The 25,360-nt window shown below is 37.5% G+C and overlaps 1 protein-coding gene across 1 annotated transcript in view; it reads right to left on the reverse strand.

Moving 5' to 3' along the window:
* Window positions 1–25,360, reverse strand: part of CNGB3 (cyclic nucleotide gated channel subunit beta 3) — a 128,231-nt gene that overhangs the window by 9,326 nt on the left and 93,545 nt on the right. The window contains exons 14-15 of the mRNA XM_006727116.3: window positions 17,069–17,152; window positions 9,949–10,067 (exon numbers count right to left, since the gene is read on the reverse strand). Of these exons, the coding sequence (XP_006727179.1) occupies window positions 9,949–10,067; window positions 17,069–17,152 (203 nt within the window). The remainder of the gene's footprint in view (window positions 1–9,948; window positions 10,068–17,068; window positions 17,153–25,360) is intronic.

Below are 25,360 nucleotides of genomic sequence, written 5' to 3' on the forward strand. Positions count from 1 at the left end.
TAGCCTGGTGGTGGGTATTGAGGAGGGCACGTTCTGCATGGAGCACTGGGTGTTATGCAGAAACAATGAATCATGGAACACTTCATCTAAAACTAATGATGTAATATATGGGGAGTAACATAAGAATAAAAAAATAAAAAAAAAAAAAGAAAATACCATATCAAACAAACTATACAGTAGCTTATTAAGCGTTTCTTTGGAGTCAGAATAGCTAACAATGACACATATTAATGACCATGTCTATCCGGTATGTAGGTTCTTACCTATACCTACTGACATAATCACTGAGGTCCAGAATCAGTGAAGTGACTTATTCAAAAACAAAACTATGAGTTTCATTATTGAAATTCAAATGTAAGACCAGAGCTGACTAATCAAGAGAACTTTTTTTTTACACTTGACCTTTAGTGCTGCCAGTGAAGTCATTGGTATTATTTTAATGACACATATTTACTTGCCCGTGGACATTAGAAAAAATAAGGGAAGAAGCCAGTCAGGCTGGCATGATAAGCTATGCCAAAGTCTGACTGTCAGAAGCTTGACTCCTCTCCTGCTGTTCCAAATGGTGGTAAGGAACCTTGATTTTCATAAAATTAGAGACACTGGACAAAGTTACTTTAGGAGGTGTCCTTAGGATATTTGGATACATGTTTTAACAATGGTACTGAAAATATAGTTGTTTACAGGAATACTGTGAAACTTAGATGAGGTTTGCTTTTTGCTCTAAGCAAAAAGGCGCTACACAATCAAAGAGATGGTCTACAAAAGGATGTAGTGAAAATACATGGGCAAACATGGTGTAGAGGGAAAAAGAGGTTTAGATTATTTTTCAAAATTTTTGGGCTTTTCACTATGATACAAGGTAAATATCAAAAAAGCTTTCTCAGAATGGGTGATTTGACCAATAAAACTGATGAAATGTCAGAATTTAAATATTTTACATGAAAACCACACTATTTAAAATATATAAGAATACATCAATGCCTCAATTCTACTCAATAACCTGCTATATATACGATGAAAAAAGGATGATGAAAAAAGAAAGAAATACAGAAGGTAAATAAATGATCATATTTATGAAAATAAATAGGTCCATAGAAAATTAATTCATTTAGAAAATATTTATTGCGGACCTATTATTTCTCAGGCACTATTTAGAGAAATGCAAATTAAAACAACCTATTAAAATGCAAAACCAATGAGAATAATAAAGTAAAGGCAGTGACGTTAGGGAAAAATAGCTATACATCGCATGTTGTATTGTAAATTGATTCAATTTTTCTGGAAAATAATCTGCCCATATAGTACAAGAATTATAGAAATGTTTCTACCTTTTGACCTAGTTATTTCACTTTTGGGAATAAACCTCAAAGAAATAAAAGCAAAGTAATTTTATAAAGATGAACACAGCAGTGCCATTCTTAATAATAAAAACTGACTTAAAAGGGCACAAGGCTGAATATGCATATTCATGACAAAAATGAATGTGTATTAGTACATTTGCAAAGATAGTAAGATAATTACATTCACTTATTTGTTGAATAACTATTTATTAGCTACTATGTGGGCCAAGCACTGCCCTAAGGGCTGGGAATTGAGTGCAGAACAAACCAAATGTGGTGTCCGCTATTGTCCCCGGAAACCTGTGCCTTTGTGCAAAACAGAAAAATGTAGCTTCTCTGGGTCCATGTAGTCCTGTGGGTGCAAAGCTGGGCCAGAAAAATGTTCCCATTTGCAAAGTAAAGAGTACCTGTGCATGAAGAAGAGCACAATAGAAGAGATCATGACTCAGGAGTGGAATATGGTCCCTCACTGGTCATCTTGATGCAGAGCACAACTGAACAGCCATACACAATAGTCCTGGTGCCCACAGTTTAGTGAGAAAGAAAGACATCAAAGAAATAAATGCACCAATGAGGGCTTAATTACAAAGACAAGTTCTCAGAAAGAAAAGAATATAGTCTGACAGAGCATATAGCAAGGAGAACTGGGAGGTCCCTATAGTAGAGAATATAGGAAGTTCTGAAAGAACTGAGATTAAGTAAAGGAGATGGGAAAATGTCCAGACAGAGGTAACAGCATGTGTGAAAAACTCCCCATGGCCATATGGCATGTGGCATATTCAGGGAACTGAAGTCTGAATTAAAGAGAGCACAAGAGTGAGGTGCAATGTGAAGTAGAGAGGTGGGCAGTGGCTAGCCTCTGTAGGACCTTGTAGGCCAGGATAAGAACTTTGTTCTTATTCCTAAAAGCAGTATAAAAGTATTAAATTGTTTTAAGCAGAAGGGGAGGGACATGATCATATCTGTGTTTCCAAAAGATCCCTCTGGCTGCAGAGTGGAGACTGGACTGCTGAAGATGTAGATATTGAAGTGGGAAATGCAGAGTAGGCCATTGCAGTTGTCCAGTGAGAGGTGGAGGTGGTTTGGACCAAAGCAGGAACAATGGAGATGGTAAGATGCAAATGATCGGAAACATATCAAGGAGGTAAGATTGATAGGTCTCAGAGGTGCACTGGCCATGTAGGGTGAGTAGAGGGAGGTGTTAAGCATGCCTTTTTTTTCCCCAGTAAAAATTTTAAAGTTAACAGTTTAAAGAGTTTGGTATTTGTTTCCTGGGGCTGCTTTAACAAACTGCCACAAAACCAGTGACTTACAACAATAGAAATGCATTCTCTCACAATTCTGGAGGCCGAAGTCCAAAATCAAGGTATTGGCAAGGCTGGGCTCCCTCCAAAGAATCTAGGGAAGAATCTTTTCTTGCCTCTTTCAGCTTCTGGTGGCTCCAGGAATTCCTTGGCTGTGGCTACATAATTTCAATTTCTGCCTCGGTCTTCAGATGGCCTCTCCCTCTTCCCCCTGTGTCTGTGTCTTTTCCTTTTCTGTCTCATGTGAGGATACTTGTCATTTGATACAGGGCCCATCCAGATAATTAAGAATGATTTTATCTTGAGATCCTTAACTTAATTATATCTGTAAAGAGCCCTTTTGGTTTTTTTTGTGTTTTTTTCCAAGTAAAGTTACATTCATAGGTTCCAGGGGTTAGGGCATGGATATATCTTTGTGAGGATCACCATGCAACCACTATAGGCATTATGTGAATAATCATTTACAGATCCTACAGTAGGGACTACCAGGATTGACCTTCGTGCACACATTATTATCTGCATGTGCCATTTGAGGAGCACTGAAATGTCTTCTTTCAGTTCCCAAATAAGCTCAAGTGATTGCCAAATCCAAGGGATACACTGGTCATTTTGAAGCCTTGTACTCTGTAAGATCCTGTGTATACTCCATCTTTGGATGTAATCCATAACATTTCATCACCTGGTATTGGAATCTTTTGTTTCCTTGTCTCATCTGTTTGTAAGGCTCTTCAAGGAGGCAATTGTTTCTTGTTGGCCATTCTTGTTTACCATGTCATGCATGGCCTTCTTTGAGTCACTTCACATTATAAATTTCACTTGTTTTTATAAATCACAGTGAACTAATTAACTAAAAATTACTGAATACCCCTACAAATTCTTTTTGAAAAGAGGCGGGATATCAATGAAAATCATTATTTATTGTATAGTTTTTTTTAATTCCAGTTTTATTGAGAAACAATTGACATGTATCACTGTATAAATTTGAGGCATACTGCATGATAATTTGATTTACATATATCATAAAATGGTTACTACAGTAGGTTTAACTAACATTCATCTGCTCCTATAAATACAATAAAAAGAAAAGAAAGAAAAAAGGAAAAAATTTTTCTTGCGATGGGAGCTCTTAGGATTTACTCTTTACTTTCCTATTATACAGCAGTGTTAGCTATAGTCATCATGTTGTACATTATAACTCTAGTACCTATTTATCTTATAACTGGAAGTTTGTACCTTTTGACCACCTTCCTCCAATTTCTCCTCCCCCCACTCTCTGCCTCTGGTAACCTCAAGCCTTTTTTATGAATATTTTCTTTCTTTTCTTTCTCTTTCTTTCTTTCTTTCTTTCTTTCTTTCTTTCTTTCTTTCTTTCTTTTCTTCTTCTTTTTCTTTCTCTCTCTCTCCCTCCCTCCCTCCCTTCCTTCCTTCCTTCCTTCAAGATTCTACATATAACTGAGATCATACAATATTTTTCTTTCTCTGTCTGACCTATTTCACCTAGCATAATGCCTTCAGGGTCCATCCATATTGTTGCAAATAGCAGGATTTCTTATGGCTAATATTCATATATATGGATATTCATATATATATAAATATAGGAATACAATTTCTTTTTTTTAAATATTTTATTTATTTATTTGAGAGAGAAAGAAAGCACAAGCAGAGGGAGTGGTAGAGGGAGAAGAGTGGGAGAAGCAGGTTCCCTGCTCAGCCCTATGTGGGGCTTGATCCCAGGACTCTGGGATCATGACCTGAGCTGAAGGCAGATGATTAACTGACTGAGCCACCGAGGTGCCCCTGAATACAACTTCTTTATCTATTTATCCATCAGTAGATATTTAGGTTATTTCCATGTCTTGGCAATTGTAAATAATACTGCTATGAACACGGGATTGCAGATATCTTTTTGAGTTAGTGTAGCTATATTTATATTAAACAAAATAGACTTTAAGTTAAAAATAGTAAAAAGAGACAAAGAAGGTCATTATATAATGATAAAGAGTTAATGTATCAAGACATCATTGTGTCCCATAACCCCTGTAGGCCTTTTCACTTTTTTCATTATTTTTTCTTTTTGCTCCTCTGGGTAATTTCCAAAGTCCTACATACAGATCACTGTTTTTCTGTGTGGTTGAGTCTATTTTTGAAACTATCTACTGAATTCTTTAGTTCAATTATTGTGCTTTTTAACTCTTGCATTTATATGTATATATATTTTTGATCATTCTATTTCTTTGGTTGAACTTTTTTTTTTAAGATTTTATTTTTAAGTAATCTCTACACCCAGTGTGAGACTCGAACTCACAACCTTGAGACCCAGAGTCACACATTCCACCAACTGAGCCAGCCAGGCACCCCAACTATAGCATTATTTTTGAGGGTTCCATAGTATTCCATTTAAAAGCTGCAACACAATTTAGGGTATTGAATGTCCTCTTGGTGGGCTTTTAGAAAGGTTCTAGGTTTTTTTTTTTTTAAGATTTTTATTTATTTATTTGTCAGAGAGAGAGATATATATAGAGAGAGAGCACAAGCAGGGGGAGTGGCAGGCAGAGAGAGAAGTGGGCTCCCTGCAGGAAGCCTGATGCGGGGCTCGATCCTAAGACCCTGGGATCATGACCTGAGCCTAAGGCAGACACTTAACCTACTGAGCCACTCAGGTGTCCTGCAAGATTCTAGTTTTTGATATGCAGAGATGACTATTACTTCTCCTTACTTGATGTAACCAAGTGAGGTCAAGTTGAGAAAGGGGCATAGACTTAGTGCAGTGAGACCAGGAAGAGACATAGAACATCCAGGGGTCTCAAGGACTCTTGACAACACGTCCCCACACATCTTTGGTTGAATTTCTTATTTTGTTTATGCATTGTTTTCCTAATTTTGTTCAATCATCTTTCCTTGTAGTTTCCCGAATTCCCTAAGAGGATTATTTTGAATTCTTTGTCTGATAGGTCATAGATCTCTATTTCTTTAGGGTCAGTTATTGGAGATTTATTAATTTCCTTTGGTGTTGTCATATTTGCCTGATTTTTCATGATCCTTGATTTTTTAACATTATTATTTGCACATTTGAATAATTGGGCTCCAATACCAGACTTTACGGGTTTGCTTTGGCAGAGACAGTTCTTCACCAATCAGTTCAGTTTGGGTTTCTGGGTGTTTGTTGGTATGTCCTTGGGCAGATGTGGTCTGCTATTACAGTCAATTTTTATGTGATGCAATTGTTCAAATTCTAAGGATGGAGATGGGGGATTGTGCCATTGGCTGAGAACAGCTGGCTAGGATTGCTGGCTGGCTTCCTATCCAAGTGAAGCTGGAGGAGAGGCTCCAGGGTTGCCTGGATTCTCTGGTCAGGCTTACTAGATGGCTAGACTGGGTACACTATTCAGTAGTAGATGCAGCTATAAATGAGCTTCCCTGATGTAGCAGGGCAGCAGGATGGGACCCAGCTTATTGTTTGGTGACCTAAATCAGGCCAGAGTGTATACTGAATTCCTTGGTTAGGTAAGGCCACTGATTTTTCTCTTTAGATGGGAGAAGTTGTGGGCTGTACTCTCTGTATGTACTCTCAAGTGTCACTGTATGTAGGGCAGTTGAATGGGCTATGTAGCTTCCTGTGTATTCTGGTTGGGTTCCTTGTTTGGATAGGCTAAAGGTTGTAGTCAGCGATGAGCAGGGGTGTAAATTAGATTCCCTACCTGGGCACAGCAGGAAAAGCAGCTCTAAAGCAGATAAAGCTCATTGTTCGCTAACTCAAGCCAACCTGCACCCCAGGTTCCCTTACTGAACAGGGCCACTGGCTTTGCTTTGCAAACTATCAGCTCTGCCTGTCTACCTTGATTAAGTGGCTTCAGTGCCACTGGGCCAGCATAGTTTCCAGGAGTTGTCTCCAGCCCTGACTGGTCAGATGGGGCCAGAAGGCACTCTCCAAAGCAGGTGGGGCTATTTCTTAGCTCCCTTGCTTGTGTGGGAGGGAAAGGGACTGCTCTAAGCTCTTCTAAATTTCCCAAACATGTTGTATGGTTGAGGAGAGCTGCTCTTAGCCTTGCTATGAATTAATCCCCCTGCCTGTGTATACCATGGGAATGCTCCATGCCCAGTACTGGCTTTTCTGGGAGTGTTCAACTCTGCTTGCCTGCCTCTTGGCTTGAGTGCCACTGGCCCACACTGCTTCCAGGAGTTGTCACTAGCCCTCTGGTCAGATGGGGCCAGAAGACTCTCCAGCGTAGGTGGGGCTGATTTAGCTCCTTGCCTGGATGAGGGCAAACAGGGCTCTAAGATCTGCAAATCTCCTTGTTTGAAGATCAGAATCAGACAGATCCGCATTTTGCTGAGTTCCTTGGTCAGAGTGCATTCCTGATTTGGTTCTACAAAGCTGCTGGTTAGGATTACTACTTGGGCATGGCAGGTATGAACTTAGTCTGACAAGATCCACTTGCTGGCTATTGCAAGCTTCTCCTCTCTTCTCCATCACAGTCAGATTCCCAGGGGTTGAGACTCACAGATTCTCCTGCAATCCCTGTGGTGAAAGATCAGAGTATGGGCTCCCACAATGCTTGGGGGGGATGGTTGTCCCCCTTGTGTTCTCTTTTCACACTGGAGAAACTGGAGGCTCAGGGGAGATCTCTGTGTGGTGTTATGCTGGTCTTGGGGAGTGGCAATGTGGTCACTTCTCTTACCCTTCTAATGCAGTCTTTTGGTCTCTGCGGTGCAGTGGATGCTTCAGCCTCCCCCATGTGTTCCAGGATTCTCTCAGTAGTGTCTTGTTTTCTAATAGTTGTTAATTGTGCTTGTGAGGAAGAGCAAAGTGAGGAAGAACTTATGTTGCCACCTTGGTGATGTCATTGGTCTATTGTATTATTTTTATGAGGCTGCAGGTGACATAGAGATGGAAAGTTCTAGTTCTTATATTTTAATAGCTTCATCTGTTGGGAAGATCCATTTGAACAAATTAAATATAAATCAGTGGTAACTACTATAGTAAAGTCATGAATAAAATAGTATGGAAGCATAGAACAGGGAGCATCTAATTGTTTCAGGGGTGATTAGAGATGGCTTCAGAAAGGTGACCCATGAATTGAATCCTGAAGAGTGAGTAGATATTTTCCAGGGGGAGACATTTCAAAGAGATATGAAACCAGTAGGAAATTCTATTGAAATCACAATAGCAATACCAATGGTAGAAGTTCAGATGTGTTTCAAGAATGGTGAGAAGCAGGAGGATAGGAAGTGGTTAAATACATTTGGTGAATAAGACTTGGCACTTAGTGTATGTGTAAGGAAAACAATGGAGTCAGAACTACTACAAGACCATCCTTTGGCAGACCCTAGATCTCTCTATTAAAAATGGGTGTCTGTACTCTTCAGATATTAATTGGAAGTATGGTCTGGGTTTTCTCCATGACAGGCTGTAAATCTATATTTTAGTTAGGGCTTTGCTCTTTTAGATTAATATATAATGTCCTTGAAAGCCCTCAATTCTTTTCTTTCTTATTTTTTTCCTCAGAAAAAAGAACCTTCTTTAAAAAGCTATATGATACTGTATGGTGACTAACATAACATAAAAAAAAATGCTATATGATAGTGTTGGATGTAGTTCATTTTAACAAAGGTCACAGCATTTTTGAGTAGTAAAGATGATCACCAGATCTTTCCAGTATCTAGATGTTTGGTAGTCATGTTTCCATCATTGGAATAAATAATTAGAGCTCCAGGGGCATATGACAGCTGTGGGCCTATGAAGCCTGTGGGTATCTGGGAAGAGCCAGATGCATCCTGTTTCTCCTCAACTATAGCCAAGAAGAGAATCAAGGCAAAAAGCTCCCTTTTGCTTGAATCAACCAGACTATTGAGGAAGTATAGAGCTTGCCTGGTCTACTGGTTTCAATTTGGCCTTAGAAACCAAATGGGTAATAGGAGATTTATTTGAGAAGTTACTGTCAAGATCTAAGATTCTTTTCAATTGCAGCTCAGCAGCACCTGGATTCTATTCCTAGAATATTTCCTCCTGTGATGATAGTATCAGCAATTAACATACTTGTATTTATAAAGCTTTATTCTTCAGGGAGTACTCAACCCTTGGGAGAGGTCAGCTAATTAATTTCTGTAATGTTTCAGATTAGACTGTTGCATGTTTTATGACCTTGAAGATTACAGTGGTTATTAAGTCACTAAAATATTAAATCACTTTTGCAAGGACTCCCAGTAAGGAAGCAATAGAAAATGAGCAAAGAACTAAAATCTTGGACATTCTGAGAAGTGTTTCCATCACTGCCCCAAAGCAGGATCCTCACAGGAGTGTCCACTCTATTTTAAGCAAGGAGAAAATAATAAAAAAAGGGAGGCCTCATTATCAACAGAGAAATAACATGCTTCAACATTCTAAGGAAATCTCTCTTATATTAATATGAAGTCATCTGAAATTATCCATATCTCTGGAAATCTGAAGATAATTTCTTAGCAACTATGAAGTCAGAGGTTGGATGAACATCATTCTTTTGTAGTGTGGTGCAAAGATCATTGGACCCTGATCCACAAAATTCAGGTTTAAATGTTGTCCCTTCTACCTATTAGCTATGTTATCTTGGGCAAGATAACTGGTGCCTTAAAGTTTCAATTTTCTCAATTCTGAAATTGATATATCAGTAACTGCCTGACAGTACACCCTTCTCTTCCCCTTCAGAGCCAGTATCCTAGTTCAAGATTCCATCATCTTTCACTTGAACTGCTACAAATGACTTTAAATTGCTTTCCTCTATTTTATTCTTGCTCTTCTACTGTCTCTTCTCTACATAGCTGTTGGAGTGGTCATTTAAAATCATAATTCAAATTTATTACTTTTGCTTAAAATCCTCCACTGGTATCCATTTGTATTTAGAATAAAATACAAATTCTGTACCATGGCCTAAAAGACCTGTCAAATCTGGTTGTTTCTCACCTCCTTGGCCTACTCAAAACTGCTCTCTTAGCCTGACATTTAAGTTTTCCAACAATCTGACAACTAAGTCTCCCAACCTCTTCTTTCAACATTGATTCATTCACATATATACATATTCAATATATACTGAGTATCTACCTTATGCAAGGCACTGACTAGGTCCTGGGACTAAGGAGCTGAATGAGCTTGGTCTTTGGCAGAAGAAGGGATAAATAGAAATATGAAAATCCTTATTTTACCAATGTTCTCAGAACAATCAAACCTTTGCCAAATTTGAGCAAGAACCTTAGTTATTTTATGACCTAAGATTTTTCTTTTATGACAAATAATAGACTTTAATACTTATGATGCATCTTTAAGATACCTGATTTCTCCAAACACTGCTCCAGCTTTCAGAGTAACGAGAACTTGAGCACCATCAGAGCCTCCAAGAACTTGGACTTCTCCTTGCTTGATGATATACATTTCCTTGCCAATTTCTCCCTGTATGCCATATATAAAGAGGAAATGGTAGTCACTTTACTCTTGACAATTATGTCCCAAATTAAGAAATAAAAACTGTTCCAGAGGAATAAATACAAATAAAGAAAGCAAGAAATATCAGTGTAAAAGTAATTATCTTAAGACTTGAGTTAGTTATGGACATTGGTTGGACATAACACGTGAAAGGAAGTTATTAGGAAAGTGATACTTCCCAACATGTAGCATTATATGCCACCCCACTGGATACTTCCCAGCATGTAAGCACTGTATGCCACCACTGGACAGGTAAGCACTCTGTGCCACCATTGGACAGGTAAAGATGTTTTAGTCAGCACATTGTTTCTTTCTTTTTTTTTCTTAGCATTTTATTTTTTTGTGGGTTTTTTTTGGTTTGTTTTTTTAAAGATTTTATTTATTTATTTGACAGAGAGAGACACAGCGAGAGAGGGAACACAAGCAGGGGGAGTGGGAGAGGGAGAAGCAGGCTTCCCGCTGAGCAGGGAGCCTGATGCGGGGCTTGATCTCAGGACCCTAGTATCATGACCTGAGCTGAAGGCAGACGCTTCACTGACTGAGCCACCCAGGCACCCAGCACATTGTTTCAGGGACAGGTACGGGTAGAGGAAATAACTGGTTGTAAGCATAGTCACCACATAGCTTTAGTGGCCAGTGCTATGCTTAGAAGAAGGTGCTTGGTGTATCAAAAGAACATGGGCTACAGCCATTCAAAGGTCAACTCCACCCTCCTGCCTATAACACTGAGGTCTGAATTTAGTAATTGGAGCACAGGAGACCTTTAAGCTATTATTCTTGTTCCATATTTAAAGGAAAGTGTCAATGTATCAGGTTGTTTTACTCAGTCTTGCTTATCTCTGGGGACTCTTGGAGCCAGGGCAATGATGCTTGTTCAAGCTTTGAGGACTAAATTCCTGGAATGTTCACATAGTCACTGGTTAATAGTATTATTCTGTATGCTTAGGGCAGTGTAGCAGGAGGTACCAGGCTGTCAACATTGTTCAGTGTAAACACAAAGATTTATGATGTGTCTGAATCATGGCTAGTCATGTAGCTATGTGACCAGCACCATTTAACAACTTTTGACCTCAAGACTGATGGGCTTCCCTAAGTGGAGACATTTTGTCTTTGTCTTTAGGTCTCCAGCTAGAGAGAAAAATGAATCCTTATGACCCTCTCAGAAGTAGGACTTAGGAAGCCTGCACCTGATTTTTCTAGTCTTTGCCTATGTATAACTTTTTCTTCCTGTTCCTACACTGTATGCTTTGCTATAATAAATCTTAAGCCATGAATATAACTTTATGTTGAATCATGCAGATCACCAAACTAATGGGTGGTTGTGGGACCCTTTGAACATCTCTTCTTGCTCCAAGATCCAAAAAGAATAAATATGTCTTACAAGAGACCTAAATTGCAATTGGGTCAAGAAAAGCTGTTAAATTCTAAATAAGCTGGTTTGCATAATACTAGGCAAACTATTTGGATAATAACACCTATAACTCTTAATGAATTGGGTCTCGATCACCCTGAGGAATAAAATAATAGCATGAACACAATGAATTTACTTACTCGGTTCAGGAGGGGACTGGGTTATTTGAACTCACTAAATATTCCTGTTAGCCATATTTTCAAAAGATTAGAATACAATAAAATTAACTCAGGATTAAACAATGTTGATTAAGTTTATGCTCTGTGATGGCTGAGACAATGTTTATTTTGTTCCAGGGCTGAGCATAGGGCTTATGATATAGGCATTCATTTATGAATGAGGGAAATATAGTTTAACCATTTTCTGGGAAGTTTTGAAGACCTTTAATACTAAGGTTTGTTTTCATTCCACCCCCGCCTTTTAAAAAAGATTTATTTATTTTATTTTTTTAAGATTTTATTTATTTATTTGAGAGAGAGAGTGAGAGAGAGAGAGAGCACAAGAGGGGGGAGCGGGAGAGGGAGAAGCAGACTCCCTGCTGAGCAGGTAGCCCGACGCGGGACTCGATCCCGGGACTCCAGGATCATGACCTGAGCCGAAGGCAGTCGCTTAACCAACTGAGCCACCCAGGCGCCCAAGATTTATTTATTTTAGAGAGATAAAGAGAGAATGTGAGCGCAAGTGCGGGGAGGGGCAGAGGGAGAGAATCTCAAGCAGATACCCTGCTGAGTGCAGAGCCCCATACGGGACTTGATCTCAAGACCCATGAAATCATGACTTGAGCCGAAACCAAGAGAGAGACGCTCAACCAACTGAACCACCCAGGCACCCTGATTGTTTCCCTTTCCTGAACATTAATTCTTGTCATATTCTAATTGTTAGGTTGAATTTAAAGTTTTCAGATTCTACCTCTTAGTTAACATCTGTGACATTGAATTTCTCATTTTATCTTCCCATTACTTTTATGAGGCAGGTAAAGTAAGCACTATTATTTCCATTTTACAGAAAGAAAAATAAAGGCACAGATCACCACAGTTGACTAGCCAAAGCTCCATGACAGTAATTAGAAGCAACTAGATGGGGCGCCCGGGTGGCTCAGTCGTTAAGCATCTGCCTTTGGCTCAGGTCATGATCCTAGGGTCCTGGGATCGAGCCCCACATCGGGCTCCCTGCTCAGTGGGGAGCCTGCTTCTCTCTCTCCCACTCCCCCTGATTGTGTTCCCTCTCTCACTATCTCTCTCTGTCAAATAAATAAATAAAATCTTAAAAAAAAAAAAAAAAGAAAAATAGAAGGTGTCATCAAGAAATAGGAAATTTGTGATGCGTGGGTGGCTCAGTTGCTTAAGCATCTGCCTTCAGCTCAGGTCATGATCCCAGGACCCCAGGACCGAGTCCTGGAGTCCTGCATCGGGCTCCTTGCTCAGCGGGGAGCCTGCTTCTCCCTCTCCCGCTACCCCTGCTTGTGTTCCTGCTCTTGCTGTGTCTCTCTCTGTCAAATAAATAAATAAAATCTTTAAAAAAAGAAAAAAGGAAGCCTAGAATGCACTGTGCAATGCCAGTATTTTTAAATTTTGCATTGTGTGTAATATTAAGCATGTATGCATTCTCAAATATAGATCAAAGTAGAATTCCAAGACAGATGGATCTTATTACAGTTATTTCCATAATATCAATGTTAATAACTACATCTAACATTTACATAGTACTTTTAAAAATCATAATAATATCTGATATTTACATTGCTCCTTATTTTAATACCTGCATTTGTTCCATCAGAACATGCTACTTTATAATTGCAAAGCATTTTCAGGGATCTTAACTTATATAATTCTTGCAAAAATCCCGGTGAGGTCAAAGATATTTAAAAATCGGTAGTAGAGGCTTGAAAAGTTAAGTGTCTTGAGCAAATTTACAAGGTTGGCAGACGGTAGCATTAGAACTAGTAGCATCTATGTCACCTGACTCTATAGAATATATACAGATAGATCATATCTAATGATAAATCCAGTATCAACACCAATCTCTTAAAAACCAATAAAATAGCTATGAATTATTTTAAAAAAAGGAAAAGTGTCTGAATATTAGTTTTCCAAGAGATACTCCAAGAAGTAGTAATTACTACAGGGCTATATTCCTTATTCTTTGCATGAAGTAATTCTCAAGGAACTGGAATGATTTTTCAAAGGCAGTTATTACAACTGACTGGAGGTAGAAGTACATAATGGGCATTTAAATATAGTTCAGCACTTTTAATTATTTTTTAATGATCATTTCAGTAATTTTCCAAGGAGATCTGGCATAATCAAGGAACCAAAACTTCCACGATTTCTTGCATATTTCTAGGCTAATTTAAGCCTTTCCTGCAAGTTTAATTAGCATTCAAATGAAGTAGACACTCCTCAGAGAACAAGGTCTGACAGCATGTGCAAAATAAGATCAAACCAAGCTTTTGTGGTTGGTTTATGTACTAATTTGGAGAAAGTGTAGAAATGCAAGAGCTTCATGTAGAGTGAGGTAACCCTCAGTGAGAGAGCACTTCAAATTTTCAGGGTTCCTGTGTAGAAGGATATATTCTTCAGAAGGGGCATTCTGACACTCAAATTAATTCTTGCAATTAATTCTGGGAAAATTCCCAAGTATTCTTTGAAATGGTTCAAGCTACCCACTCAGTACATTTGGGAGTCATCTTGAAGATTAGGCAGGTTAGCAAACTTCATCCCGAGCCCTAACATTTCTTCAATTATTAAGGCAAATGCCAATAGAATATGAGTTTTTTCCTTCCTGTTTCCTACAGTGATTTGTAGAAATGATAAGCAAAAACAAAGCTGAATTGAACAACTTTTCATCTCTGTCTATATCTACTATGAATTGAATCCTCCTCTCTTAAAAACAAAAGCAAAGCAATGTGGCAGGTAGTCTCATGCTTTCTCATTTCTGCTCTTTCCCCTACTTATTCCCTTCCTCCCCTCACTTGTGTTCACTGATCTGTTTTTATTATTAGTGCTGGATGTATGTGAGGAAGGAATTAGAAATGAGAAGGCTGTGTCTACGCTGCATTTCACATTTTGTTAAGCAAATTTGCACTGCTTAGGGGCATGCATGTTAAAGTTTCTATGAGATATCTCAATTTCCAGTCCCTGCTGTTATTGGAACAAATTGAAAGGCCATTTTGGTGCATTAAGGCCATGGCATTCCAAATGTACCACTGCCCTAAAGGGGTCCTTAAACTGAGCTGTGGTTTGTATTTCCCATTTCAATGAAAATGATTTCATGTCACCAACCTGCCTATTTTTAACTTGGACTAATTTGTGTAGGATTGCATATTCTTGGGTTTCTATTATGTCACAATCTCTCCTCCATTTTTCCTCCTTTACTTCTGATAGCTCCTTCTCTGATTCTTCTTCCTTGACCTCCTCCATAAACAGTGGCATTTTCCAAAGTTACAGGCCTTGGCCCTCTTCTTTTACCTTTCATGAGCTTCTAATGAAGTTGGTTTCCATATGTTGGTTCCCAAGATTTACCTCTAGTTCTATCCTCTCTCACAAACTAGACTGATTTCTACCTGTGCACCAGCTTTCTCCCCCCAGATGCCTTGAAATACCCTATACTTTTGACTTTGTTTTACACCATTATCCCAGTTGATCACTTGCTTCCATTCTGTAAATACGCTAAGCTCTGTCCTACCTCAAGGCTCCAAGTCTTCATCTAAAATGCTGCCCTCTACACCTTATTAATACTGAAATACTTCTCTTTATATTTTATAAAGGTCATGGATGACAACCTGACAACCTCCCCCTATCTCAACCCCCAAATCTAAATAAGTGCCATTGCCAACACACGCTTCCCTAGAGAATTCTATTTTTCCTTTATAGAAGTTAGCACATTTTGGAATTATGTATTATTTAATTTCATTTGTTTATTGTTTGTCTCTTCCATCAGGCCAGTGAATCTCAATTTTGGCTGCATTTTAGAGTCATCTGGGAGCTTTTAAAAAATACTGATATGTGAGCTCCACCCTAACCCATTGAATTGCTGGGGATGGAGCCCAGCCTTCTAATTTCAGGTGATGCTGATGTACACTGTGACTTGAATACCCCTGCACTGCTGATTATACCCAGTACTCAGCACAGTTCCTGACCATAATACTCAAAAATATTGACTTTTTTGAATAAATGATACTAGAATGTTCTAACCTTTGACTTACTGTAATTTTCTGAACTTCCTCTGCAGAGAGTTTCTTTCTGCCTTAACTCACACTAATTCTTTCCTCTATCTGAAATGCCTATTTCTTCTTTTTCTTGGTCCATGTAAATTCATTTTTTTGGCTCTTTTTTTTTTTTTTTAAAGTAGCCTCCATGCCCAGCCCAATGCCAGGCTTGAACCCACGAACCTGAGATCAAGACCTAAGCTGAGATCAAGAGTTGGACACTTAACTAACTGGGCCACCCAGGTGACCCCATGTAAATTCACTTTTTAAGACTTGGCTTGAATAGCATCTTCTCCAGGAAGACTTGCCAGTACCCCTGTGGGACAAGTATCCTTACTTTGTGTCCTATAACAGTTTGGGCTTATGTTTACCATAACACCTAACACATTATTTTGGAATGATATAAGTGCTTCTCACCCTTACTTGCTTGTGAACTCCCCAGGGTTTTGGATCGTTTCTCATTTCTTTAAACTGCTCATCTTCCTCTACTTTTTATTCTGATTATTGACTTCACTATTGATTTAGTCTCCCAAGATACAAAACCCAAAGTCAGCATTCCTTCTCTCCTCCCTTAAGTTAGAACTCAGAGATGTGCAAAAATGTTCATTGTAGAGTTATTTATAATAGCAAACATTTGAAAATTGATTATAATATATTCATAGACTATACTATTATGCAGCTTTAAAAATGAGGTTGTAGAAGATAACTGAGTAGTTAATAAAATGTTCATATGATATATAGTTACATGACAAAACATAAATACAGTATGTCAGTTTTATAAAACAAGCTTTATCTATCCAGCAATCAGTATAAAAAGATAGGTTGCAATATATGAGTAGTGGTTATTTCTGGGTGGTGGAATTTTTGTCTTTATGCTTTTATGTGTTTTCTATTTTAAAAATAATGAGCATGTATTACTTTTATAATCATAAAAATTGCAGTAAAATTGGAAAGAATGTGGCATTAATTATCCACTAATTGGGTGAGCTAAATGGAGGTAACTGATAACTTGCTGAAGACATAAAAAGGGCAGAACCACCTTTCACTTCTATAACTTTTTTCTCCACTTTAAATATTTGGCATTAATGGGGTGTGACAATTGATGATTTACATTTATACAAAGCAACTTTTCAGACTTCCCACACTTACATAAGTAATGAAATCCATATTGTCTTTTTCCATTTTGAACTCAGAGTAGATTATTCTTTTACAAAACTGTATGTCATAATTATTTCTATACTACAGAATTCACCCTGAAAATTCTGTTTAAACTATGCTCTAGAACTATATCTGAACTCCTTAAATGTACTTATTTACTAGTTGTGCTTTCAAAAGATAGCATGCACTCACCTTTTTGAAGACAAAGTCACCAGGTAAATAAACAGTGGGTTTCAATCTTAGCAACATGTCATAAATCATCTGTGTATCACAACCCTAAAGAAAAAAGTAACAGAAAAATAATTCTTACAGACACAGCTACAAAGACAACATTCCAAATAATTTTAAAATGACATGAAAATAAATAGTAATAAAAGTTGTCTGTGTTAACACTACAATATTAATTGCCAATGGATATGGACTTGTTTTGACCCAAAATTTAGGAAAACACAAACAAACCCATAGTGTGAATGCAAGACTTTGGATCCTGGTCAGACAGATTTGGGTTTTAATCCTGTCTCCACTACCTACTACTACAGAACCTTTTCTAATCTGTTAAGTGGGAGTTAAAAGGGCACATTTCATAATGGTAAATTTTTACTCATGTAAAATTTAATATAATGTTTAATTGATAGCTATTAATGATTATAATATAATAGTGATAATTATTATTAGTATTAAGACTGACCTAGATCAAAATAAACATCCGAATATTTTTCTTTTTTATAACATCTTACATACTACTGTTTGATATTATTATTTAACTTTCCAAGCTTGTATGTCTTTCTTTACCAACTTACCTTCTTAAAGGCAGAGTAACTGTACATAATAGACACAAAAGCAGTATCTGTTGAGTAAATGATGTTCGTATCCACTTTAATAGTGTAAGAGACACATTTGATTTGTTAGAATATGTGTGTGTATATTTGTGTTGTGCCCAAAGAATTATAATTTATCTATATGATAGGCTAAAGAAAAATTGATAGATGCTTCAAAAATGTTACTCTACATAGTGGTTTGGAATCTTTTGCTTTCACCAAATATTTTATTTTCTCTCAGAGCTAACATGTAGCTGCTTTCCTTTTGTGGTTGGTCCTGCCCATCCCTTAGAGGAATTATTATTTTGTGGACAACTAATCATAGTCAGGAGCAGAGGAAGGAGGAGGAGATGCAAAGGGCGTGCTCCCAATTTGTGGATCGGATAATCATTCTTTCAGCAATCACCAGTTTTCCATAATGATTTCAGTAGCAAACACTTGACCTAGATCCATCTGAAATTTAGATTTCAGGGTTGCTTGACCGATAAGGAAAGTTAATAATTTATGATTGAAGTATCGTCACGTAGCCATTGGTAGGGAGCATTCAAATGAACTTGAAGTCAGAATTTAAAAAATTTATGTGAGAAAGTATAGCTTTTGGTTATCCAGGATGGAAAAAAAAAAGGCCAAGGCTAACAGCAATACCTTCTTAATACAGCCCAACAAATATTGATGAAAAGCTGCTACGAGCAAGCCTTTGTACATGCCCTTGGAGCTATGAAAGATGAAAGAGAGTACACTAGTTGGGATGATGTTTTAAGTAAACAGAAAAGCTGTAACTGATGGTAGAAGTGAATCATGTCATAAGACATTCCAGTTAAATATCCATAAAACTTTTAAGAGGAGGGGCGGTTACTCTTCCTGGGAGTGGGGGCAGGAGAGAGGAGAAGCACCAAGAAGTTGCTCATAACACAATTTGAGTCCGTTGAAGATGAGTATGATTTGTATTTGCAAAAACACAGAAAGATCCTTTTTTTAAAAATTTTTAAAAGATTTTATTTATTTAACAGAGAGAGACACAGCGAGAGAGGGAACACAAGCAGGGGGAGTGGGAGAGGGAGAAGCAGGCTTTCCACTGAGCAGAGAGCCCAATGTGGGGCTTGATCCCAGGACCCCGAGATCATGACCTGAGCCAAAGGCAGATGCCCAAAGACTGAGCCACCCAGGCGCCCCAGAAAGATCCTTTTAGATAAAGGAAAATTTACCTTTTCTTTCCTTGCTATGTTTTTGTTTTGTGCAAGGAATATAATTTTTATTTATATTTGTTTATTCCTACTGTGTCTCATAGGTTATCATATTTGCTAAAGCAAATGACAAACATTAATTTCTTTCTATTGTGGTTATTTTGTTTTTAGTAAAAATTCTCTAAATATATGGCTCATGTGCCTGATTTCTTTTTCTTTTTTTAGATTTTATTTATTTATTTTAAAGAGAGGGGGGAGAGAGAGAGAGAGAGCATGGGCGTGAACAAGCAGACTCCTGTGCTGAGGGCAGAGCCCAACATGGGGCTCAGTCTCATGACCTTGAGATCATGACCCTAACCAAAATCAAGAGTGGGATGCTTAACTGACTGAGCCACCCAGGCGCCCCATCATGTGCCTGACTTCTTTTCTTTTTCTTAATTTAAATTCAAATTAGCCAACTTATAGTACATGATTAGTTTCAGAATGTAGTGTTCAATAATTTATTAGTTGCGTATAACACCCATTGTTTATCATATCACGTGTCCCCTGTCACCCAGTTATCCCATCCCCCCACCCAACTCCCCTCCAGCAACCCTCCATTTGTTTCCTATAGTTCAGAGTCTCTCATGGTTTTTCTCCCTCTCTGATGACTTCCCATTCAATTTTCCCTCCCTTCCCCTATGGTCCTCTGCCCTGTTTCTCATATTCCACACATGAGTGAAACCATATGATAACTGTCTTTCTCTGATTGACTAATTTTGCTCAGCATAATACCCTCCAGTTCCAATCACATCGATGTAAATGGTAAGTATTCATTCTTTCTGATGGTTAATATTCCAGTGACTGATTTCTTTTAAAGCTGTAATTGGTTCGGAGTAATTTCGTCTTGGAAAATGGTGTTCTGATCATTCAGAACTCTTCGAAAAAACACAGACTTTAATTTTAGGATCTCCCTCACTAAAGAAAGTTCATGTTCTTGATGTTTTAGAGAAAATTCATTAGAAATATACTTGGAAGTTCTTAAGCATAAGCATGTTCAGAATATCATTGTGAGGAAGCTAACTCTCAATCATTCATATCCATGGAGTAGAACACTATAAATGATCAGAAACAGAACATTTAAAAAACCCACTTACATTTGTGCAATTTGATTTTTTTGGGATTAATTTTTACAATCCTAATTTGTAGGCCAAAATAAAGTTTTCATTCATTCTATTGGAATGAACTTTGATGAAAATTCCCAACTGTATTAAATTGTATTCATAGGAGTTATTAATGATTTTAAATGTTTTCCTGTGACCATAATTCTTGTTCTATAAATACACAGAGATGTGTGTGGCAGTATTGTTTCCAGTACTGAAAAAACTAGAAACAACATAATGCCAATCTGTGGACAGATAAAAATGTTGAATATTTGTAGGTTGGAATACCATAGGGTGGTTAAGATATATAAATCAGATCTTTCTCTGTATATAGACATGATTGAACTTGACAAAAAATTGGACTGCACACAAAAGCAAGATGTAGAATATAATCAATATGATTCCAGCTATGAAAACACTACACAAAATAGTCATTGATGTCTGTATAGATATAAAGTAAAATTATAAAAATGAGGACTGGAAGGATACCCTTGAAATCATCTTAGTGGCCCCCTCTGGGGAGGGTGGGAGAATGGAACTGGGGAGAAGAACTGATGAGATGTTGGCTTGACTTTTATTAATTTTAATGAAAATGAAGTAAAACACACATCCCAAGATCATTTGTAGGAACAGAATGCCCTTTGAGGAAGAACACATTTCATCTTTTCTCTTCTACCTTCAGGTTAGCTCACTGGCAGAAAGCATTAATAAAGGAAACCCAATGCATGAAAGTGTTAGACCAAACTAGGAGATGAGCTCTAAAATAGACAAGCAAACAATTATTGCTTTCCTCAGTAGAAATGTGCAAGTGCCTACATGAATAACTTTTAGCTTATAGCTTGGATTTCCTCAGAGAAAAACATCTGAACTGTTATAAATATGAATTTTTATTAACACATTTGCATAGAATATGTATCAATTTATGTAAGTGGAACATAGCAGCTGTATGTAATAAAAACTTACAGTTTAAGTTTTATCAATTAAAAGATTCTGTCCCCAGTTGTTTTATGGACAGGTGCCATTGGCCTTGAGGCAGCTGTGATCTAGAACTAGGTCCTTCTCATCTGTACTTAGGTTTAGTGAATGAAGTTTGTATTATGAAGTTGTTATAGTTTATGTATCTGACAACAATTATCTCCGCCGCCCACCCTTTGAAAATGATTATTTTATTGAGATACACTTTGTTCCACTATTGTGTGATTAAGAAGAATTACATCCCAAGGCTAGTGTTTTTTCTTTGTAATGCAGCTCCATTTCTTTTATAGAGGCCATTAGGAAATTTTCTGATGTACAGAAGGTCAGAGCACAGTCATTGTTTCATAAATGTCCTTTTTAAAAATAAAGTGAGAGTACCTGTATAAGTATCAACATTAGAATTATGTTAATAGCATTTGTATTAAATTTTACTATTTTCTTATGTTTACCTGTTTTATTCTTTCAACCTTCCTGTGATGCCTGGCATTAATTAATATATTATCACTCCTGGTTTTTAGATGAGGGAATGGAAGCTCAGGAAATCTACTGATTACTTCCCTAAGGTCACACATGCAATAGATGTCAGAGAAAGGGAATCACCAGAGTGTGTGTGTTGTTGTTGTTGTCTTTTAAATCCACATTCTGAGCAACTGAGGGCAAGATCTGTGTATTATTTACTTCTGTACCTCAGTGTCTCACCAATGTTTGGGGCATGCTAGGCACTAAGTAAATATGGGGTGATGCATGAAATGAAGTTGTTAGATATTATTCCATTTTCAACAATGGGAAACTCAGTGCTATATAAATGTGTATTATAGATTTGAATAAAGATTCTGGAGATTTGAACAGAAATAGAGAAATTCTATTTTTATTTTATTATTATTATTTTTATAGATTTATTTATTTTAGAGAGAAAGAGAGTGCATGAGATCTGGGGGGAGCAGCAGAGAGAGAGAATCCCAAGCAGACTCCTCCCTGAGCACGGACCCCCAGTGGGGAGCTGGGGGGGGCCTCCATTCCACGACCCATGAGATCATGACCTGAGCTGAAACCAAGAATTGGACGCTCAACTGACTGACCCACCCAGGCACCCCTTTATTTTTATTTAATTCAAAACATAACATACATATTAGATGGTGGTTCCTGTACCTAGAAAGTTCTTTTAATAATGCCAAGCTCTGAACACAAATGAAAAGCTGGTAAAACTTATTTTTGGAATGACTACCTTCTCAGTCCTGTAGGATTTCTCCATTTCTAGGTTTATTCCTGCTTAACTTCTTTGTAACAGAATTTAAGATATTATCAATAATTTATAATTCACTGTGACTTTAGGAGTCCCTTAAGTATAAAGAATAGTCTTCAAGGATTTTCCCAACTCAGCCTTATTTATTATAAAAGGAAATGCTTTATCCCATCTTAAACTCCATTCCTATTAAGCAAGTGATGGGTGATATGTGTAGAGCAGAGAATTCTGAATCAAGTTGCCCATGCTATTGACTATGCCAGTCATGCTACTGATCGGTAGTTACTGGGAGCAGCAAAGTGAAATGTGATAAATAATTTGCAAGTTACTATGTCATAACTTACTGAATTCTAAGTGATGTTGGACCCAACCCTTTGCTCAATATTTGCAAACACTAGTGAAAGTCATCTCCATCAAGCTTTCCTTGAGAACTGACAATAATTCTATTTTTGTGGGAGCTTCAGTATCATAGTCAAAGTGGGAAGTCACAACCCTGTGGATGAATCTAATCCATCTTGAAAATAGGTTCAAGCAGGGCCACACGAAGAACCTGATTTTACCAGTGTAGAAACTCCTGTGGGATTGAATCAGTTTTATTTCCCGGTTAGTAATATGGTAATAATAACAATAGAATTTACTATGTGGAAGATGTTGATATAAACACTTTATATGTTTTGAGTCACATAATCATCACACAACCAAAGATATTATTATTTAGAATTTCCCTGTCTTACTGGGAGGCACTGGCGAGCAGGGACTCTATGGGTGCCTCACGCTTTGGACAGAGTAACTGTTCAAGGTGTAGAGTTGAATGGAGTTCATCTGGGTTATAAGCTCATTGTTTAAAATACTTTAAAAAAATCTGCAACAATACCTTATTACTGATACCACCAGGGTAAAAATAAAGTTAATAAAAATGAAATGTAGTAAGTCTCACCGTAATGCTCTGATTTGAAACCCTTCAGAGAAAATATGTGATGGCATATCTGATTAGGCTGTTACTTCTGGGGGATTGTGTGTGACTAGTAGAAATAATTACATCATTTCCATTCCATTCCTGACTCAGTCTGTCACTCACATAGTTTGTCACCTCACCCTGCATCTTTCCTACCACCAAAGTCAAAACTTTTCCAGGCTTCACTTGCCACATAATCACAATGAGTCACAGGTCCCAGTGAGGTGTCCTGTTTGGGATCTGTTCTGCATTTTTACTAGAGCAGCAAATAATGAGAAACATTGTGTTTTCCTTGACAGACTGGTGGTGCATACATTCTCATTTTGGTATCTGGATCCCTGATTTCCTACTGTTGAGCTCTTTTTCAGTTTCTGAGGAATGAGATTTAAATTCTGACCACTAGGTGGCAAAATAGAACTTTTATTAAATTCTCTCCCATTTCTGGTAATTTAGTGGTAGAGGCAAAATGTGATTTCCCTAGCATTTGATTTGATAAATGATATTTAAAAATTGTAATCAACATAATAGATCATCAGAAAGTAGAGAAAACTGCCCAGCTTTATAGAAATGAATTGTTCCTTATTAGCTTAATACTTGAGCTTGTTATGTAACAACATGCAATCTGCAAGGAAGAGAGCCATTTTTTTGTGGAAAAATTTAAAAAATATTATAATACGACTATTCATCTCTAAGCTCTTCAGAAGCTCTGATAACCTCATGTAGAATCAGCAAATCTTACTAATTAACCATAATTGACTGAAGCAAAGTTTTAGTAAAATCCTGTGACTCTAATTCTCTTGCTTTGACTGAGAGAGAAAAGAACCACATGAGATTTAGGGTCTTTTCTTAGTAGGAGAGTAGCAAAGTGTGTGTGAATTTAGGTTTCTGCGTGTGAAACTGATGTGCTAATACTAATTCTGTGAAAATTGCTAGAGATTGGCCTTGAGCTAGCATTGTTTTTTGACCCTAGGAAAACTTCTCTGGTTCCTCAACATCTTACCATTCATCCAGATAGGGCTGGTGGGGAATTGAAAAATAGCATCATAGAGTGGTTAAGTTCATAGTTCATACTGTGGAGTAAGAAAAACCTGTGCTCAAACCCTGTCCCACTGCTTTGAGATCTATGGCCTCAGGCAGGTAAGTAGTTTGCACTTTCTCTAAAATGGGGATATTAATAAAACTTTGTTAGAGGTTTGCTGTGAGAATAAATTGAAAGAAGGTATTGAAGCAAATAATACAGTGTAGTACATAGTGAGAATAATAATAAACAGCAGCTATTATGTTTGAGAAGACGCATGTATCAATTTTCAAATTTGGCATTAGCAAGAGCTTGGTTTCTTACCTTTGACTTAATTATATTCTATACAACTCTGACAGTGCTTGGGGGCTGTGACGATCAATTTTGTGTCAACTTGGCTAGGCTATAGCCTTCTTAGATATTTAGTCAAACATAAGTTTAAATGCTACTATGAAGGTTTTTTTTTAGATGAGGTTACTATTTAAGTTATTAGACTTTGAGTAAAGCATGGAAACACTCCATTATGTGGGTGGGCCTTATTCAATCAGTTGAAGGCCTTAAGAGTTAAAAAAAAAAAAACCCAGAAGTCCTCTGAGGAAGAGAGAATTATGTTTCCAAACTGCCTTTGGATTTGAGCTGCAACATTAACTCTTCTCAGGGTCTCCAGCCTGATGGCTTGACCTGCAGGTTTTGAACTTGCCAGCCCTGATAATTACATTAGCCAATTTCTTTCTTTCCTTTTTTTTTTATTAACATATAATGTATTATTTGTTTCAGGGGTACAGGTCTGTGATTCGTCAGTCTTACACAATTCACTGCGCTCACCATAGCACATACCCTCCCCAGTGTCCATCACCCAGCCACCCCATCCCTCCCACCCGCTCAACTCCAGCAGCCCTCAGTTTGTTTCCTGAGATTAAGAGTCTCTTATGGTTTGTCTCCCTCTCTGGTTTCATCTTGTTTCATTTTCCCCTTCACGGTAGCTAATTTCTTAAAACAAGTATCTTTCTCTATATATATATGTGCATAACTTATTGGTTCTATTTCTCTGGACTATACTGATTAATGTAGAGGCCATGTAAAAATTGGGTATACAAGGTTTATGGTGACAGTGTTAGGATTGAAGGATCTAGTATAGTATGGACAACT

Source organism: Leptonychotes weddellii, chromosome 4 (genome assembly GCF_054177405.1).
Source record: "Leptonychotes weddellii isolate Sample4059 chromosome 4, ASM5417740v2, whole genome shotgun sequence".
Classification (NCBI taxonomy): Eukaryota; Metazoa; Chordata; class Mammalia; order Carnivora; family Phocidae; genus Leptonychotes; species Leptonychotes weddellii.